The 19412-nt window shown below is 49.3% G+C and overlaps 1 protein-coding gene across 5 annotated transcripts in view; it reads left to right on the top strand.

Moving 5' to 3' along the window:
• The window catches only part of LOC139235688 (exocyst complex component 6B-like), a 780151-nt gene that overhangs the window by 660736 nt on the left and 100003 nt on the right, over positions 1-19412 (top strand). For 2 of the 5 annotated variants that reach the window (XM_070866759.1, XM_070866746.1), the window contains one exon: positions 12312-12379. The exons of the other annotated variants lie outside the window; for them this stretch is intronic. Coding sequence is in view for 1 of the 2 variants with exons in the window: in XM_070866746.1 (XP_070722847.1) it covers positions 12312-12350 (39 nt within the window). In the remaining variant the exon portion in view is untranslated. Of the gene's footprint in view, positions 1-12311; positions 12380-19412 lie in introns of those variants that run through there. 5 annotated transcript variants of the gene reach the window in all.

Below are 19412 nucleotides of genomic sequence, written 5' to 3'. Positions count from 1 at the left end.
AACTTACCATGCTGTGGCACGGGAGCGGCACCACCATGTGTGGTGGCACGGGAGTGGTCACCCACTAACGTCAAGGCACGCTCCTCGATGTCAGTCACTTCGATGACCTCTGATGGGCCCCCTCCCGTGCCACACTGCTTTGAGGCATTGGCTGTTTTCTTCTGCAGAAGTAAAAGTTCAAGCTTTAACCAGTTTGCACATGCAACGCACACTCACACACACACGCACACACACGCACACACACAACGGCCACAAATACTTTTGGAGTAGTACGGGAGTGCAACAATAATTCTCTTGCTGCCGTTATTACATCGTTCCATCTCTTCCTACACTGGTCTCCATCACGAACCACGGTGCCCACTGTGGACACGGCCTCCCCAATCTCCCGCCAAACGCGTTTATGTTGGGGCGGTGCTGGCTTGCCACAACCATCCCGGGTGAGGTCTCTGTAACGGCGCTCCACCTCAAAGACAAGTACCTCCAGCTCACCATCAGTAAGCCAGGGAGCTCTGAGCCTCCCTGCATTGGACGTCCTGGCAGCTTTTTCACCTCTCTTGAGAGGTTTGCAAGTTGAATGGCTGATGAATCTGTTGACTCTCTCTCTATAGATCACCCCATATCGCAGTGTGGGCTGGCCCCTGCTGCCCCGGGTCCAGAACTCACGCCTCTCCTGGGCCCCGATCACACCCCTCTTCGAACTCTCGCTGCTCCTTCGCCCTGACCTCGCCACTCCTGCTGGACCTGCCCATGCTCCAATCACCGACCTGGGTTATGGAACGTCGAATCCAGTCGCCCTCTTCACAGCCGTCGCCCTCCTGCAGTAGCACGCGCTGCTCCCTCTAATGCGATATGTGTGCGCACTAGGCCCGTGCAGCAGAGCTGGTCTCCAGTTGTCTTAGAAACATAGAAACATAGAAAATAGGTGCAGGAGAAGGCCATTTGGCCCTTCGAGCCTGCACCACCGTTGAATAAGATCATGGCTGATCATTCACCTCAGTACCCCTTTCCTGCTTTCTCTCCATACCCCTTGATCCCTTTAGCCGTAAGGGCCACATCTAACACCCTCTTGAATATATCTAATGAACTGGCATCAACAACTCTCTGCGGTAGAGAATTCCACAGGTAAACAACTCTATGAGTGAAGAAGTTTCTCCTCATATCGGTCTTGGTCAATCCTTGCCACTGGACTAAGACCGAGCTCTGTCAAGCCCGTGTGGTGGCTGGTGTGCAACGGTCACTACACATTAAAAAAATCCACCAACAGGCATCTTCCACCCTTCAGGATGTAGTTCGGGTTCCGGAATATTAGGCCCTTCATTGAAACACCTGTGAACTCATCCCTTTTTGGCGTGGAAGCAAGTCATCCTCGTTTCGAGGGAGCGCCTATGATGATGAGATCACTCCCCTCTGCAACTGTCGGGTGCAAGTGAGTAACGAGGTTTTATGCACATGTGCAGCTGAGCCCTCAGGCCCCAATCGCGGGAAAAGTGATGTCATCAGGCAAAAGAAACTGCGGGGGGGGGGGAAAAATCCAAATCTCGGGCATGCGCGGTGCACGGCCTCCGATGTTTCCCGAGTCGAGAGGCCTGCACCGACTGCCGCTGCCTGCCACTACCGTCCGCCGACTCTCGCTGCCGGCCGCCAAAATCGGGATGAAACTCGCACCCAGTCGACCTCAGCAGTAGCGGCCGGATAAACATCACCCACCGCCCGGGGAGCGCCGAAAAATGGGCGGACCGTAGGTTTGACCAAACTCGGGGCCCTATGATTCTACGTTCTCTCGATGCGGTGCTCTTCTGTTTTTGCACGTTCTCTCCTGCTGCCCGCCCCAACACCCGTCCATCCCAAAGTGGACAATTAATTGTTGGCCACTGTCAGAAACGGATGTGGCCGAGAATCCAGAAGGTCAAGGGTTTAAACCCAAGTTTTCTTTCTTTTGTTGCCTTTGTTAATTTAAATTTATCTTAAAAAGTGGTCTCACCACTTATGAAGAGATGTTTATCTTAACTCTTCCAAATATAGCAGAGCTGAGAGTGGTTGGTGAGGTAAAACTGAGGGAGCTTTACCATCCACCTGACTCACGTTGTGCACTTTACATGTTTTTTTAACAAACACATACGCACACAAGGCAATAACAGACAAGAAAAGGCCCATTGGCCCATCTGTCCCACAAAACTGCGATGCATTGTCCAGCACAATATATACATGCCCCTGATCAGAATATATCAGGATTGCTAGACAAAAAAAGACCCAGGGTCCATGTAGTTCACCTTCTACCATCCTGCTAGTCACATGATACAACGATAATGGAGTTCTTGACCAATCACAGCAATCGATCTCTATCAATGAATCTACAACAGACTCAGGTTATGAGGTGAGGAAAACGCGCCCCCCCCCCCCCTCCCCCACCGTGGTGGAGAGCTTTGGCAGCCATAGGTACAAAATCACCTGTTCCACCCGAGCACGTTAGGCTCGCCACAAGTCGGGGCCAAAATTGCTCCTTTTGAGAGCCATCACTGCCGGTGTGGAAAGCACCCTCCGCTCGGTCGCCGCGGAGTCACCAACAATCGCAACGTTGCCCTCATTTCTTTGGGGGGGCAGTGGACGTTCCCGCTCTGCCGGTGTTGTCGACCCCCTTACCGACTGGCGGCGACCCCCTTTTCCGCCCCACGTGGGAAATTAACCCTGCGGGAGCGGCTCGACCACCGCCCGGTGCCCTGACAGCTTTCCGCCCTGCGGGGAACTGCCCATGGCTGGGTGGCACATCCGCACTTGAAGGGGAGGGTGCACTTCTGCGGCCGCCATTTTCTGCTAATTGTCAGCTGACTCCGAGGTCGGACCGACGATGGCGGCCATGGGTTCAGCAGGCCGCCAACAGGCCGCTGGCCCGGCCGAAAGCCTCCCTATTGGCCCAATGGGCGCCACTCACCTGGCTGCAGAGTTCGAAGCGGCCCTCCCCTTTGACTGAAGGGGATGGATGTCGCTCCGCGTCAGCGTGACGCTGATGATGCCGACCGACGCCCGCCCCGATCCACGCCCGGAAGAAGGAAAAAACTGTAACGAGCTCAGTTTCGCTCCACTCTCCACCCCATGGATTGGGGCGGAGAAAAAGCTTTAAAAATGGTGGGTGCGCCCCCTTCCAGTCGGGGGACAATTTCGGCCCCCTCATGTCTCAGATGATGACAAAAAGAATGATGTTCGCATCGAGTGTCAGTTTGGTTCAATTGAACACTCACTTGAACACTGAGAGAGCGCTGCACTGTCAGAGATGCAGTCATTTGGATGAGATGTTAAACCGAGGGCCCCATCTGCTCTCTTAGGTGAATGTAAATGGAACTGTACAAAGAATAGGAGGGAAGCTCTGCTGGTGTCTTGGCCAACATGTCTCCATCAATCCCGCTGCATAAACAGATTATCTGGTCTTGTATTGGTGTCCTGGTCAATATTTATCCATCAGTCAACATCACTTAAATAAAAAAAACAGATGATCTGGTCATTATCACATTGCTGTTTGTGGGAGCTTGCTGTGCGCAATTTGGCTGCTGCTTTTCCTACATTACCACAGTGACTACACTCCGAAAGTACTTCATCGGCTGTAAAGCGCTTTGAGACATCCTGAGGTCATGGAAGCCACGAAATAAATGTATGTCTTATCACCTGTCAACAGGTCCGTAAATTTAATCCCTATTCCGCGACTTGAGCGCACAATCTAGGCTGACACTTAAATGAGCACTGAGGGAGCGCTGCACTGTCAGAGGTGCAGTCATTTGGATGAAATGGGCCCCATCAGCTCTCTCAGGTGGATGTAAATGGAACTGTACAAAGAATCGGAGGGAAGCTCTGCTGGTGTCTTGGCCAACATGCCTCCCATCAACCCGCGGCATAAACAGATTATCTGGTCTTTTATTTCACTGCTGCCTGTGGCTCCTTCCTTTGCACAATCCGCCTGCTGCGTTAGCCTAACATTGCTACAGCGACTGCACTCCCAAAGCAATTCATTGGCTGTGGGGTGCTTTGAGGCATCGTGAGCACGTGAAAGATGTTTGATGAATGCAAGATGGTTCTTTCTTACTCCGTTCATGCATCCAATTACTGCGATTGAAGTGACTCGAGCAGTGAGCCAAGGGAGATTGATAGGAATTCATAGCCAGCAAGAGAGACGAGACTTTAATCTTGTCACTCTAGACCGGATCCAAACCCAGGATCCTGCAGGGGGGGCGGCAGAGGGGTGGGGGGGGAAGAAATGACAACGTGCCACTCCAATAGATCAACTGGGTCATATTCTTCCGACGTTTCGAACGGTGAGGGGTGAATTGGGTTAGACATTGGGCCAGAAATTGGTCTGGGCCTGAAAAAGGCAGAGTGCGGGGGAACGAGGCTCGCGGGAAATCGGACCTCGGCCTAAAAGGGGCGCGCGGTGCCAAATAAAATTACGGGGATAATTGGTCTTGGCCTCACCGGGCGTGTCACTGGCGAGCTGTGGGGGGGGTGGGGAGGGACCAAAAGGCAGCTCGCCGTTTTGCCGTCGGTGAAGTTGGGCCAGCTGCCTGGCCTGGCGCGGGAGCGGAGAGGGGTGATAGTGGGGTGATCGGGGCCCGACAACGGACCTCGGGAGCAAAGTGAAGATGGGACGAGCATTCCCTCCCACCCCCCCGCCACTCCCCATCTTCCTCCCTCCCCAACCCCACCACCACCTCCCTGGCTCCACATGAAGGTAGGTTTAAAAAAAAATGCGCTCACCCTTTTGCTTGCGGCCACCTGAGGCCCCGCTGACCATCGCTGATTATAATCGCTCAAACATCGCTGGCCGTGCCTTCTGTTGCCGAGGTCCTAAACTCTGGAACTCCCTCCCTAAACCTCTCCACCTCTCTTTCCTCCTTCAAGACACTCCTTAAAACCTACATCTTTGACCAAGCTTTTGGTCACCTGCCCTAATTTCTCCTTCTGTGCCTCAGAGTCAACTTTTTAATCTCATAACACTCCTGTGAAGCGCCTGGGGACGTTTCACTACGTTAAAGGTGCTATATAAATACACGTTGTTAAGGTCAGATTTTATGGTAAGGTCCCCAAACAGGCCGATAATTCGCATATTCACAGGGCCTGATGTCTGTTTTAGGCGGCTGCCATGAAGGCCTGAAAATCGCTCAACCCAATATACCATTGAACCTATTTCAGGCTCCCTCGGACCAATTTTAGCTCCACTGTGTCAGAGCTGGATCTCAAACCAAACCAGACTAAACTGCTGGAATGCTCCAATATAAAACAAAATCTGACAGTCTGAAACCAGCTCCGAGGATCCACTGCTCAACACTGTTCTTAATTCAGCACTAATTGCCATTCTCACTAAGCACACAGGATAGCTGCTACAGAAACTAGCAAAAGCTTCACTGGTATAGTGCGGGATGCTCTTTTGAGGTTATGGCTGAGGTTCAGTGTAGAGGGAGCTTAATCTGCTCAAACCCGTGCTGTACCTGCCCTGGGAGTGTTTGATGGGGCAGTGTAGAGGGAGCTTTACTCTGTATCTAACCCGTGTTGTACCTGCCCTGGGAGTGTTTGATGGGGCAGTGTAGAGGGAGCTTTACTCTGTATCTAACCCGTGCTGTACCTGCCCTGGGAGTGTTTGATGGGACAGTGTAGAGGGAGCTTTACTCTGTATCTAACCCGTGCTGCATCTGCCCTGGGAGTGTTTGATGGGACAATGTAGAGGGAGCTTTACTCTGTATCTAACCCGTGCTGTACCTGCTTTGGGAGTGTTTGATGGGACAGCGTAGAGGGAGCTTTACTCTGTATCTAACCCGTGCTGTACCTGCCCTGGGAGTGTTTGATGGGACAGTGTAGAGGGAGCTTTACTCTGTATCTAACCCCATGCTGTACCTGCCCTGGGAGTGTTTGATGGGACAGTGTAGAGGGAGCTTTACTCTGTATCTAACCCGTGCTGTACCTGCCCTGGGAGTGTTTGATGGGACAGTGTAGAGGGAGCTTTACTCTGTATCTAACCCCCTGTACCTGCCCTGGGAGTGTGTGATGGGACAGTGTAGAGGGAGCTTTACTCTGTATCTAACCCGTGCTGCACCTGCCCTGGGAGTGTTTGTAAGCATAAAAATTCAAACAGTCGAAAACGACCAGGAAAGTGCTTCGGTTGGAGCTTGATGAATTGTGCCTCTCACCACATGAAAGCAGTTTGAATCTAATCCTTCTGTAATTCAATATTCTGTCCACATAGAATATAGAATTCATTCAACATGGCACACGATGTAACTGTAATAGATTCATAAAGATTATTGCTGTAAATGTTTATTTCACAGAAATGCTTCAGGGCAAAAATGAGCCGGGTTAAAATGAACTGTATTTCTTCTTGGTATATTTATCGTGATATTCTGTCTAATATTTTTGTACAAAAGCCAGCAGTAAACTTCACGTTACAATTACCTTGCCTGTGAGACTCTCCCAGTGTCAGTGAATCTTCACACCCCCTTCTCATCCCGGTGGGACTCTCCCAGTGTCATAGAAACATAGAAAATAGGTGCAGGAGTAGGCCATTCAGCCCTTCGAGCCTGCATCACCATTCAATAAGATCATGGCAGATCATTCACCTCTGTACCCCTTTCCTGCTTTCTCTCCACACCCTTTGATCCCTTTAGCCGTAAGGGCCATATCTAACTCCCTCTTGAATATATCCAGTGAACTGGCATCAACAACTCTCTGCGGTAGGGAATTCCACAGGTTCACAGCTCTGAGTGAAGAAGTTTCTCCTCATCTCAGTCCGAAATAGCTTACCCCTTATCCTTAGCCTAAGTCCCTTGGTTCTGGATTTCCCCAACATCGGGAACATTCTTCCTGCATCTAACCTGTCCAGTCCCGTCAGAATTTTATATATTTCTATGAGATCCCCTCTCATCCTTCTAAACTTCAGAGACCACAGGCCTAGTCGATCCAGTCTCTCCTCGTATGTCAGTCCTGCCATCCCGGGAATCAGTCTGGTGAACCTTCGCTGCACTCCCTCAATAGCAAGAACATCTTTCCTCAGATTAGGAGACCAAAACTGAACACAATATTCCAGGTGAGGCCTCACTAAGGCCCTGTACAACTGCAGTAAGACCTCCCTGCTCCTATACTCAAATCCCCTAGCTACATACCATTTGCCTTCTTCACCGCCTGCTGCACCTGCATGCCAACTTTCAATGTCTGATGAACCATGACACCCAGGTCTCGTTGCACCTCCCCTTTTCCTAATCTGTCATCATTCAGATAATATTCTGCCTTCGTGTTTTTGCCACCAAAGTGGATAACTTCAAAACAGATACACCGCTTTGGGTACTGTTGAGGGGAATGACTCATCAGGGGAGGGCAGCAGCAGCCAAGTTCATGGCACCGTGGCTGGCTCTGCTGCACAGGAGGGCAAGAAAAAGAGTGGGAGAGCGATAGTGATAGGGGATTCAATTGTGAGGGGAATAGATAGGCGTTTCTGCGGCCGCAACCGAGACTCCAGGATGGTATGTTGCCTCCCTGGTGCAAGGGTCAAGGATGTCTCGGAGCGAGTGCAGGACATTCTGAAATGGGAGGGAGAACAGCCAGTTGTCGTGGTGCACATTGGTACCAACGACATAGGCAAAAAAAGGGATGAGGTCCTACGAAACGAATTTAAGGAGCTAGGAGCTAAATTAAAAAGTAGGACCTCAAAAGTAGTAATCTCGGGATTGCTACCAGTGCCACGTGATAGTCAGAGTAGGAATCGCAGGATAGCGCAGATGAATACGTGGCTTGAGCAGTGGTGCAGCAGGGAGGGATTCAAATTCCTGGGGCATTGGGACCGGTTCTGGGGGAGGTGGGACCAGTACAAACCGGACGGTCTGCACCTGGGCAGGACTGGAACCAATGTCCTCGGGGGAGTGTTTGCTAGTGCTGTTGGGGAGGATTTAAACTAATATGGCAGGGGGATGGGAACCAATGCAGGGAGACAGAGGGAAACAAAAAGGAGCCAAAAGAAAAAGACAGAAAGGAGATGAGGAAAAGTGTAGGGCAGAGAAACCCAAGGCAAAGAACAAAAAGGGCCACTGTACAGCAAAATTCTAAAAGGACAAAGGGTGTTAATAAAACAAGCCTGAAGGCTTTGTGTCTTAATGCAAGGAGTATCCGCAATAAGGTGGATGAATTAATTGTGCAAATAGATGTTAACAAATATGATGTGATTGGGATTACGGAGACGTGGCTCCAGGATGATCAGGGCTGGGAACTCAACATTCAGGGGTATTCAACATTCAGGAAGGATAGAATAAAAGGAAAAGGAGGTGGGGTAGCAATGCTGGTTAAAGAGGAGATTAATGCAATAGTTAGGAAAGACATTAGCTTGGATGATGTGGAATCTATATGGGTAGAGCTGCAGAACACCAAAGGGCAAAAAACGTTAGTAGGAGTTGTGTACAGACCTCCAAACAGTAATAGGGATGTTGGGGAGGGCATCAAACAGGAAATTAGGGGTGCATGCAATAAAGGTGTAGCAGTTATAATGGGTGACTTTAATATGCACATAGATTGGGCTAGCCAAACTGGAAGCAATACGGTGGAGGAGGATTTCCTGGAGTGCATAAGGGATGGTTTTCTAGACCAATATGTTGAGGAACCAACTAGGGGGGAGGCCATCTTAGACTGGGTGTTGTGTAATGAGAGAGGATTAATTAGCAATCTCATTGTGCGAGGCCCCTTGGGGAAGAGTGACCATAATATGGTGGAATTCTGCATTAGGATGGAGAATGAAACAGTAATTTCAGAGACCATGGTCCAGAACTTAAAGAAGGGTAACTTTGAAGGTATGAGGCGAGAATTGGCTAGGATAGATTGGCGAATGATACTTAGGGGGTTGACTGTGGATGGGCAATGGCAGACATTTAGAGACCGCATGGATGAAGTACAACAATTGTACATTCCTGTCTGGCGTAAAAATAAAAAGGGGAAGGTGGCTCAACCGTGGCTATCTAGGGAAATCAGGGATAGTATTAAAGCCAAGGAAGTGGCATACAAATTGGCCAGAAATAGCAGCGAACCTGGGGACTGGGAGAAATTTAGAACTCAGCAGAGGAGGACAAAGGGTTTGATTAGGACAGGGAAAATGGAGTACGAGAAGAAGCTTGCAGGGAACATTAAGGCGGATTGCAAAAGTTTCTATAGGTATGTAAAGAGAAAAAGGTTGGTGAAGACAAACGTAGGTCCCCTGCAGTCAGAATCAGGGGAAGTCATAACGGGGAACAAAGAAATGGCGGATCAATTGAACAAGTACTTTGGTTCGGTATTCACTAAGGAGGATACAAACAACCTTCCGGATATAAAAGGGGTCAGAGGGTCTAGTAAGGAAGAGGAACTGAGGGAAATCTTTATTAGTCGGGAAATTGTGTTGGGGAAATTGATGGGATTGAAGGCAGATAAATCCCCAGGGCCTGATGGCCTGCATCCTAGAGTACTTAAGGAGGTGGCCTTGGAAATAGCGGATGCATTGACAGTCATTTTCCAACATTCCATTGACTCTGGATCAGTTCCTATGGAGTGGAGGGTAGCCAATGTAACCCCACTTTTTAAAAAAGGAGGGAGAGAGAAAACAGGGAATTATAGACCGGTCAGCCTGACCTCAGTAGTGGGTAAAATGATGGAATCAATTATTAAGGATGTCATAGCAGTGCATCTGGAAAATGGTGACATGATAGGTCCAAGTCAGCATGGATTTGTGAAAGGGAAATCATGCTTGACAAATCTTCTGGAATTTTTTGAGGATGTTTCCAGTAAAGTGGACAAAGGAGAACCAGTTGATGTGGTATATTTGGACTTTCAGAAGGCTTTCGACAAGGTCCCACACAAGAGATTAATGTGCAAAGTTAAAGCACATGGGATTGGGGGTAGTGTGCTGACGTGGATTGAGAACTGGTTGTCAGACAGGAAGCAAAGAGTAGGAGTAAACGGGTACTTTTCAGAATGGCAGGCAGTGACTAGTGGAGTGCCGCAAGGTTCTGTGCTGGGGCCCCAGCTGTTTACATTGTACATTAATGATTTAGACGAGGGGATTAAATGCAGTATCTCCAAATTTGCGGATGATACTAAGTTGGGTGGCAGTGTGAGCTGCGAGGAGGATGCTATTAGGCTGCAGAGTGACTTGGATAGGTTAGGTGAGTGGGCAAATGCATGGCAGATGAAGTATAATGTGGATAAATGTGAGGTTATCCACTTTGGTGGTAAAAACAGAGAGACAGACTATTATCTGAATGGTGACAGATTAGGAAAAGGGAAGGTGCAACGAGACCTGGGTGTCATGGTACATCAGTCATTGAAGGTTGGCATGCAGGTACAGCAGGCGGTTAAGAAAGCAAATGGCATGTTGGCCTTCATAGCGAGGGGATTTGAATACAGGGGCAGGGAGGTGTTGCTACAGTTGTACAGGGCCTTGGTGAGGCCACACCTGGAGTATTGTGTACAGTTTTGGTCTCCTAACTTGAGGAAGGACATTCTTGCTATTGAGGGAGTGCAGCGAAGGTTCACCAGACTGATTCCCGGGATGGCGGGACTGACCTATCAAGAAAGATTGGATCAATTGGGCTTGTATTCACTGGAGTTCAGAAGAATGAGAGGGGACCTCATAGAAACGTTTAAAATTCTGACGGGTTTAGACAGGTTAGATGCAGAAAGAATGTTCCCAATGTTGGGGAAGTCCAGAACCAGGGGTCACAGTCTGAGGATAAGGGGTAAGCCATTTAGGACCGAGATGAGGAGAAACTTCTTCACCCAGAGAGTGGTGAACCTGTGGAATTCTCTACCACAGAAAGTAGTTGAGGCCAATTCACTAAATATATTCAAAAGGGAGTTAGATGAAGTCCTTACTACTCGGGGGATCAAGGGTTATGGCGAGAAAGCAGGAAGGGGGTACTGAAGTTTCATGTTCAGCCATGAACTCATTGAATGGCGGTGCAGGCTAGAAGGGCTGAATGGCCTGCTCCTGCACCTATTTTCTATGTTTCTATGTTTCTATGTTTCACATTTATCCACATTATACTGCATCTGCCATGCGTTTGCCCACTCACCTAACCTGTCCAAGTCACCTCTTAGCGTCCTCCTCACAGCTCACACCGCCACCCAGCTTAGTGTCATCTGCAAACATGGAGATCTTACACTCAATTCCTTCATCTAAATCATTAATGTATATTGTAAATAGCTGGGGTCCCAGCACTGAGCCCTGCGGCACCCCACTAGTCACTGCCTGCCATTCTGAAAAGGACCCGTTTATCCTGACTCTCTGCTTCCTGTCTGCCAACCAATTCTCTATCCACGTCAGTACATTACCCCCAATACCATGCGCTTTAATTTTGCACACCAGTCTCTTTTGTGGGACCTTGTCAAAAGCCTTTTGAAAGTCCAAATACACCACATCCACTGGTTCTCCCTTGTCCACTCTACTAGTTACATCCTCAAAAAATTCTAGAAGATTTGTCAAACATGATTTCCCTTTCATAAATCCATGCTGACTTGGACCGATCCTGTCACTGCTTTCCAAATGCGCTGCTATTACATCTTTAATAATTGATTCCAACATTTTGCCCACTACTGATGTCAGGCTAACCGGTCTATAATTACCCGCTTTCTCTCTTCCGCCTTTCTTAAAAAGTGACTCTTCACACCCCCTTCTCCTCCCTGTGGGACTCTCCCAGTGTCAGTGAATCTTCACATCCCCTTCTCCTCCCTGTGGGACTCTCCCAGTGTCAGTGAATCTTCACAGCCCCTTCCCCTCCCTGTGGGATTACAGGAGTGTGGAATTCTTGCACATGGTGCCAGTTGTTTGCACAAGACTTTGCTAACTTCCTGGCAACACTGATGCTCTATTGAACAGCTGGGCTGGAGTAAACGTACTGTGAGTCCGTGATCAAAGGGATTACTTGTGTTAAACTCTTGGTGGTGGTGGTGGAGGAGGATGGAGATTCAAACTGGAGAGCCCGAATGTTTGAAAAACCCAACACCTAACCCTGGAAGTGGGATGAAGTACATTTTATTTTGAATAGTTTGTGGAAAAGGTATTAACCTAGAATTGGCTCTTTGTGATAATCGAGCGTGAATGTTTTTTTTACATTCATTTACTAATATTGCAAGTGTCAGCTTGGGTCAGTGGGCAGCACTCTCTCGCCTCTGAGTCAGAAGGTTGTGGGTTCGAGTCCCACTCCAGAGACTTGAGCACAAAATTTATGCTGACACTCCCAGTGCAGTACTGAGGGAGTGCAGCACTGTCGGAGGCGCCTTCTTTCGGATGAAACGTTAATCTGAAGCCCTGTCTGCCCTCTCAGGTGGACGTCAGAAGGTTGCGGATTCAAGTCCCACTCTGAAGCCCCTCAGCTGGACATACAAGATCCCATGGCACTATTTTGAAGAAGAGCAAGGGAGTTCTCCCAGTATCCCAGGCAAAGTTCATTCCTCAGCCGACATCACCCAAAACAGATACTTGGACCTTGCTGTGCACAAATTGGCTGCTCCATTTCCCGACAGTGACGACACTCCAAAAGCAATTAACTAACTCAAAGAGCTTCTGGATGCATGGATGCTACTAAATAAATGCATTTCTTTACGTGCCATTTTGAGCGGTGGAAAATAGAAGTAATGAAAATTTAGCATGGACCAAAGAGTACAAGGGAAACAGGTTTCCGTAACAGCACCAATAGACAAGCTAGCATCGGGCTGTTACTTCATACAGCACAGAAGGAAGCCATTCGGCCCATTGTGCCTGTGCCGGCTCTGCGAAAGAGCGATCCAATTAATCCCACTCCCCCCTGCTCGCTCCCCATAGTCCTGCAAATGTCTCCTTTTCAGTATTTATCCAATTCACTTTTGAAAGTTCCACCGCCCTTTCAGGCAGCGCGTTCCAGATCACAACAACTCGCTGCGTAAAAAAAATTCTCCTCATCTCGCCTCTGGTTCTTTTGCCAATCGCCTTAAATCCGTGTCCTCTGGTTACCGATCCTCCTGCCAGTGGAAACAGTTTGTCCTTGTTTACTCCATTAAAAACCCTCATAATTTTGAACACCTCTATTAAATCTCCCCTTAACCATCTCTCCTTGAAGGAGAACAAATCCCAGCTTCTCAACATCAACATGAATTGAAGCAGGGATCAGAGGGGAATCATCATCATCATAGGCGGTCCCTCGAAGCGAGGATGACTTGCTTCCACGCCTAAAAGGGATGAGTTCACAGGTGTTTCAATGAAGGACCTAATATTCCAGATCCCGAACTACATCCTGAAAGGTGGAAGATGCCTGTGCGTGGATTTTTTTAACATGGGGTGACCGTTGCACACCAGCCACCACACGGGCTTGACAGAGCTAGGTCTTGGTCCAGTGGCAAGGATTACCCAAGATTAACTGGAGACCTGCTCTGCTGCACAGACCGAGCGTGCACACCTATCGCAGTGTGGGCTGGCCCGTGCTGCCCTTGAGCCCTCACTTCTTCTGGGCCCCAGATTCACGCCTCTCCTGGGCCTCGGTCACTTCCCTCTGCGGACTCTTGCCGCTCCTTCGCCCCTCCTGTTGTACTGCCCGCACTGCAATCAGTGACCTGGCTTTGTAGCCGTCGCCCTCCTGCAGCAGCACGTGTTGCTCCCTGCAGTGGTATACTGCCGCACACTGCTCCCTCCAATGGCCCCGGCCTGATGATGGTCTTGCAGGCCGGGACCGTGCCAATTTCCGGGCCGGGCCACCGCACGCTGCTCCCTCCAATGCAGCCTTTCAATCACAGAGAGAGTGGAATAGAGGCCGTGTGCCACTTCACAACTATCTCGGTATCCACTATGAGCTAGAAATGACATTGTGCCCCATTTGGGGTGATGACTTTTGAAAAATATCGACGGGCGATAATCATTTTTCCATCTCGGGAACCTCAGCTTAAGCGCTCCAAGAGGGTAGTGGAGTGCTAAAACAAGCGCTACCACTTCCCTTGGAGCGTTAAAGTGTATCAGAGGCGCGGTAGCAGCAGAGTGTTGAGTAATGTTCCGTGCAGCGCTGCTCTCCAGCAGAAGTCCCTTCCCTCGCTCAAAGGGAAGGGCCAGTGATAGTTTGCAACCTTCTTCTTCTGTGAGGCCACCGGACCTGCGCGACCTCCATTACAGCCCTGATCACTCTCGGAGACTGGACGGCTGAGACATCGCACAGCAATGAGCCGTCAGAAACATTCAGCAGGCACCAGATTGGTGCGAAGAATGAAGTTTGCCCGACCTGACCACCACTGCCTATAATTAGCGCTCCCCAAGTGGCCGGCCAAGGTGACAGCACCTCCTGTTGTTGCTCGCCGTTGTTGACGCCCGGCGGTGCTGCGGAGGGCGGGAGCGAATATCACATCCGGGGCAGTAACAGGGTGCTGCGCGCCGTATGACCTCACGATCTGCAGGGCACAAGAGACCGAGGCGGTAAGTGTTAGCGCCAACGCAAAACCGCCAGGCAAATTCGCGGGTGTTGGTGAATTCGCCGTGCCCAGACGGTAACCCCTTAGCGCCCCACACAGGCACTAATGGGAGGCACAAAGCAGCCGAATTTCTCCCCCTATGTTTCCACATTTTGTCTAATCTAGTTGTGGTGGATATACGACCAGTGCTGATTGGATCACAAAATTTTTTTAATGGAGGTTAAACCCATTTAAAACAAATAGTTATATTCATGAGCCAGGTGCATAGACACACATAGAAATTACAAGTGCAAACAAGCCATTCAGCCCAATCATCGCCGTTCCTTCATCGTCGCTGGGTCACAATCCTGGAACTCCCTCCCTAACAGCACTGTGGGAGCACCTTCACCACACGGACTGCAGCGGTTCAAGAAGGCGGCTCACCACCACCTTCTCAAGGGGCAATTAAGGATGGACAATAAATGCTGGCCTTGCCAGCGATGCCCGTGAATAAATAAAAATATAAATAAAATTTGCTCCAAGTGAGCAAATAGTTCGAATCACAATTACCTGCCCTGTTCCCGATTATCTGCCCATTGGCTGAATGGCTCTTAACATCCAGCCCATTGTTGCAATAGTAGTTTCTAGATTTATTTTATCTACGGTATCATAGCTACAAAAAAACAAACTTTTATTTAAAGGAACAAATTAAGTTCTAGATGAAGAGGCATCTCCAAATGTCATTGGGTCAATGGGCTGGAAGAGTTCAATCAAATATTCTGAACTCATCTCGAACTTAAGCCGCAAGAGTTTTTTTTTGTGTGTGTGTGTGTTGCATGAAAAAATGAACAGGGGAATCTAATTCAAGTGAAAGGAAGGTGAAAAGGTCAGCTAGAGGTGGCCACACAATCGCAGTTAAAGACGGAATCTGCACATACCACAAAGATTTGGAAAACCACAGTTTGGTTCCGTGCCCACATCCACAGGTTTTTGCACACTGCGCTCCAGCAAGAACGTCGAGAATGTTTAAACGGCCGTGTCCTGCACAGCTGCTGTTGCTGTTACGCTGCAGAAAGAAAGAAAGACTTGCATTTCTATAGCGCCTTTCACCAACCACCGGACGTCCCAAAGTGCTTTACAGCCAGTGAAGTACTATTTTGAAGCGCAGTCACTGTTGTAATGTGGGAAACGCGGCGGCTAGTATGTGCACAGCAAGCTCCCACAAACAGCAATGTGATAATGACCAAATAATCTGTTTTTTAGTGATGCTGATTGAGGGATAAATATTGGCCCCAGGACATCGGGGATAACTTCCCTGCTCTTCTTCAAAATAGTGCCGTAGTGTTTCAATGAGAAGCAAAGTGGTTGCAGAGTGAAAGGGTTTGCACATCACTGGAAAATCAACAGCGTTTCCTGAACGGTACCATACGTCTTTATTACTGTAACATGGAAATGAGCCTTTATGATTTAACGAGTTAATATGACTTCACGCTGTGCCCTGTTCTAAGGGGTGATTGAACCCAAGCGGTCAGGAGAAGAATTGAACTCTGATCTCTGCCTCGATCCAAAACTCGGCTGCCCGTGTCCTAACTCGCACCAAGTCCCGCTCACCCATCACCCCTGTGCTCGCTGACCTACGTTGGCTCCCGCTTAATCAACGCCTCGATTTCAAAATTCTCATCTTTGTTTTCACATTCCTCCATGGCCTCGCCCCTCCCTATCTCTGTAATCTCCTCCAGCCCCACAACCCCCCCGAGATGTCTGCGCTCCTCTAATTCTGCCCTCTTGAGCATCCCTGATTGGAATCGCTCAACCATCGGTGGCCGTGCCTTCTGTTGCCTGGGCCCCAAGCTCTGGAACTCCCTGCCTAAACCTCTCCGCCTCGCTACCTCTCTTTCCTCCTTCAAGACGCTCCTTAAAACCTACCTCTTTGACCAAGCTTTTGGTCACCTGCGCTAATTTCTCTTTATGTAACTCGGTGTCAAATTTTTTTATCTCATAACACTCCAGGGAAGTGCCTTGGGACGTTTCACTACGTTAAAGGCGCTAGATAAATGCAAGTTGTTGTTGCACACAATTCTGGCTACTGCACTTACTGGCTCATAGGAATGCTGTGACTCTGGGCTCAAAGCTTCAGTAAAGTGTTAGAATTTGATTCTTCTGATGGCCTGTTTACTGAACAGTTTTGAGATTGTAACTCGACACAGCAAGCTGCCCGAGCCTCGCAATAATGTATTGTGTGGTATAATGCTTCTGTGCTGATAACAGTGGGAGTGAAATTGGTCTGCGCCAGTAGTGTGCAAGGGGCCCGTTTTATACTGCACCCGGTTCTCCAGTGAAGTCATGAGCTTGTTTCGTGCCACTTGTGCACCATGACCTTGGAGTGCATGTCCCCAGATCCCTGAAGGTAGCAGGCCAGATAGATAAGGTGGTTAAGGAGGCATATGGAATACTTGCCTTTATTAGCTGAGGCATAGATTACAAGAGCAGCGGGAGTTATGGTTCTGCTTGAACTCTATAAAACACTCAACACATCATAGGCAGTCCCTCGAAGCGAGGATGACTTGCTTCCACGCTAAAAACGGATTAATTCACAGGTGTTTCAATGAAGGACCTAATATTCCAGATCCCGAACTACATCCTGAAGGGTAGACGATGCCTGTGCGTGGATTTTTTTAACGTGGGGTGGCCGTTGCACACCAGCCACCACACGGGCTTGACAGAGCTAGGCCTTGGTCCAGTGGCAAGGATTACCCAAGACGACTGGAGACCAGCTCTGCTGCACAGACCTAGTGCGCACACATATTGTAGACCATGAACTTGGTGGCAGATTTGAGGGTCTGGTCTTCAAACACTCTTTTCCTCAGGCGGCCGAAGGCTGCACTGGCGTACTGGAGGCGGTGTTGAATATCGTCACCAATGTCTGCTCTTGTTGATAAGAGGCTCCCGAGATATGGGAAATGGTCCACGTTGTCCACAGCTGGAGTACTGCGTGCCCTAACCAAAGATCGCCCCAAGTAGAGGAAGTGCATCTGGGAGGGCGCTGAGCACCTCGAGTCTCGTTGCCGAGAGCAGGCAGAAAACAAGCGCAGGCAGCGGAAGGAGCGTGCAGCAAATCAGTCCCACCCACCCCTTCCCTCAACGATTGTCTGTCCCACCTGTGACAGACTGTAATTGGATTATTCAGTCACCTAAGAACTCACTTTTAGAGTGGAATCAAATTTTCCTCAATTTCGAGGGACTGCCTATGAAATTCGAAGTGCTCAGCGCCTTCCCGGATGCACTTCCTCCACTTAGGGCGGTCTTTGGCCAGGGACTCCCAGGTGTCGGTGGGGATGTTGCACTTTATCAGGGAGGCTTTGAGGGTGTCCCTGTAACGTTTCCTCTGCCCACCTGGGGCTTGTGCAGTTCTGGTCACCACATTACAGGGTACAGAGGAGATTTATGAGGATGTTGCCTGGATTGGAGAATCTGACCCAACCCATCATCGACCCGAAACGTTAACTCTGCTTCCTCTCCATAGATGCTGCCTGACCCGCTGAGATTTCCAGCATTTGCTCTTTTTATTTAAATATACATATATATATTTAATAAAACTGATGGCTTTTGTTGTTACTAAGCGATGCGGTCAATAACCAGAGAGAAAAGGTGCCCCCAGTAATTGAATCCCACCGTGAAGAGCTTGTCGGCTTATTAAGGGAAACCAAACAAGAGTCACGGTCTGTGTTGCAGCCTCTCAGTGATATCGCTGTAGGAAGGGTGACTGGAAACAGACAATCGGTGGCAGGGTGCCTGAGTTTGCACAGTAGCAGGGATGAATTTTTCTGGTCGGCAGCCAAGGTCGACAGGAGGTCACGTCATAGTATTCTCCCTAATGCACTCTCCTGATATGCTTTACAACCGCACTTTAATAGGACCGCATTTTTTTTTCTCTCTCTCTCTCTTGTTTGAGTTTATCAGCTCGGTTAAAGAGAAACAAGGGGTCGGGGAAGGGTCAGGATGTGAAGTGTTGCCCCCGAGGCGCGTTATCACCTTTGCGAGCACGACGACAGAAAGTGATTACACCTGGATCCTTTCTGCCACTTCTCAGCGCGCTGAGGTCAGGCAGCAGGCAGGCTGATTTGCCGCATGCTTTGTTTAATGCATGATTATTTCTTTACCAGCCGGAAACTTGTGCTTTCTTATTGCAGGTGCGATAATTAGGCGTGTATCTGTATGTATGAATGTGTTGTTTTTTTTCAATTTAAATAAAGAATTTTCCGAGAACAAGTGCAAGGTATTAACTCACGGTCTCTTTAAGGAGCCGCGCGGCCCAATCAGAATACCACGCATGCGCGTAATTTCCCATTTAGGAACCGGTTGCGTGGGAGTTCCAGAGCGCAGTGCGTGCTGCGCAGCTTAAAGGGAAAAAAAGAAAGACTTGCATTTATATTATAATAATAATAATTACTTGTATTTACATATCGCCTTTAACAAAGTAAAACACCCCTAGGCACCTCACAGCAGTATTAACGAGATAGTGGCCGACAGCAGGGAGATTCCTCTATAGTTGCCGCAGTCGGACTTGTCCCCTTTCCCCAGGGAAAGTCATCGCTAGAATCCTCCTCAACCGTCTTCTCCCCGTGGCTGAAGAGCTCCTCCCAGAGTCACAGTGCGGATTCCGTCCACTACGGGGTACGACGGACATGATCTTCACCGCGCGACAACGACAAGAGAAATGCAGGGAACAGCACCAACCCTTGTACATGGCCGCCTTTGACCTCACAAAGGCCTTTGACACTGTTCACCGCGACGGACTATGGGGCGTCCTCCTCCGTTTTGGCTGCCCCCAAAAGTTTGTCGCCATCCTCCGCCTGCTCCACGACGACATGCAGGCCGTGATCCAGACCAGCGGATCCATGACAGACCCAATCCACGTCTGGACCGACGTCAAGCAGGGCTGCATCATCGCGCCAATACTCTTCTCGATCTTCCTCGCTGCAATACTCCACCTCACTCCCAACAAGCTCCCCGCTGGA

This window comes from Pristiophorus japonicus, chromosome 2, assembly GCF_044704955.1.
Source record: "Pristiophorus japonicus isolate sPriJap1 chromosome 2, sPriJap1.hap1, whole genome shotgun sequence".
Lineage (NCBI taxonomy): Eukaryota > Metazoa > Chordata > Chondrichthyes > Pristiophoridae > Pristiophorus > Pristiophorus japonicus.
This window is presented reverse-complemented; position numbering and strand designations above follow the sequence as displayed.